This window comes from Galeopterus variegatus, unplaced genomic scaffold (genome assembly GCF_000696425.1).
Source record: "Galeopterus variegatus unplaced genomic scaffold, G_variegatus-3.0.2 Scaffold6391, whole genome shotgun sequence".
Classification (NCBI taxonomy): Eukaryota; Metazoa; Chordata; class Mammalia; order Dermoptera; family Cynocephalidae; genus Galeopterus; species Galeopterus variegatus.
This window is the reverse complement of record NW_007732502.1, coordinates 93,019-93,728: the sequence shown is the minus strand read 5'-3', so window position 1 is coordinate 93,728 and position 710 is coordinate 93,019. Positions and strand designations below refer to the sequence as shown.

The 710-nt window shown below is 42.8% G+C and overlaps 1 protein-coding gene across 1 annotated transcript in view; it reads left to right on the top strand.

Moving 5' to 3' along the window:
• The window catches only part of GRHL1 (grainyhead-like 1 (Drosophila)), a gene marked incomplete at its 5' end in the record, with an annotated part of 22,177 nt that overhangs the window by 13,645 nt on the left and 7,822 nt on the right, over positions 1-710 (top strand). Inside the window, one exon of the mRNA XM_008590819.1 lies at positions 106-143. Within this exon, the coding sequence (XP_008589041.1) occupies positions 106-143 (38 nt within the window). The remainder of the gene's footprint in view (positions 1-105; positions 144-710) is intronic.

Here is a 710-nt window from a genome sequence, read left to right as displayed (position 1 = left end):
GAAATACTGGGCAAACTAAAAATTATTCCCATTTTAGGAATAATTTATTTATGATCTGAAACATTTGAGCATATATTTGAAAAGCAATCTTTTTTTTAATCTTAGGTTTTGCCCGTTGCCTCAGAAGAATTGGAGGGTGAAGGGTAAGATTTATGTTTTGTTTTGTTTTAATAAATTCATTTTATTTGGAAACAATCTCAAAATTATAGAAGAACTGCAGTTACAGTACAGAGAGCTCACGTCCCTGAGCCCTTTGAGAGTGAGCTGCCGGCCCAGCGACCCCTTGCTCCTGAGCACTCTGGTGCACGTTTCCTACAAACAAGGCCATTCTCCCATGTCATGGTCAAAATCAGGATATGAACCTGGATACGTTAGTACCATAGAGTCCTCAGACCCCAGTCGGGTTTTGCCAGTTGTTCCAACATTGTCCTTTATAGCAGGAAGGGTCCAGTTCAGAATCCCAAGTTGTAGTCTGTTACCACGTCTCTGATCTCCTCCTATCTGGAGCAATTTCAGCCACTCCTTGACTTCCTGACTGAATGCTCTTGAAGATTTCAAACCAGTTGTTCTGTAGACTGTCCCTCAGCTTGGGTCTGTGTTTTCTCATCATTAGATCCAGGCTGTCACCTTGGCAGGAATATCACAGGGCATGGCTGTGTTCTTCTTGGGATGACCTGTCAGGGACATTCCCTTTTGGTTTATCCCATCGC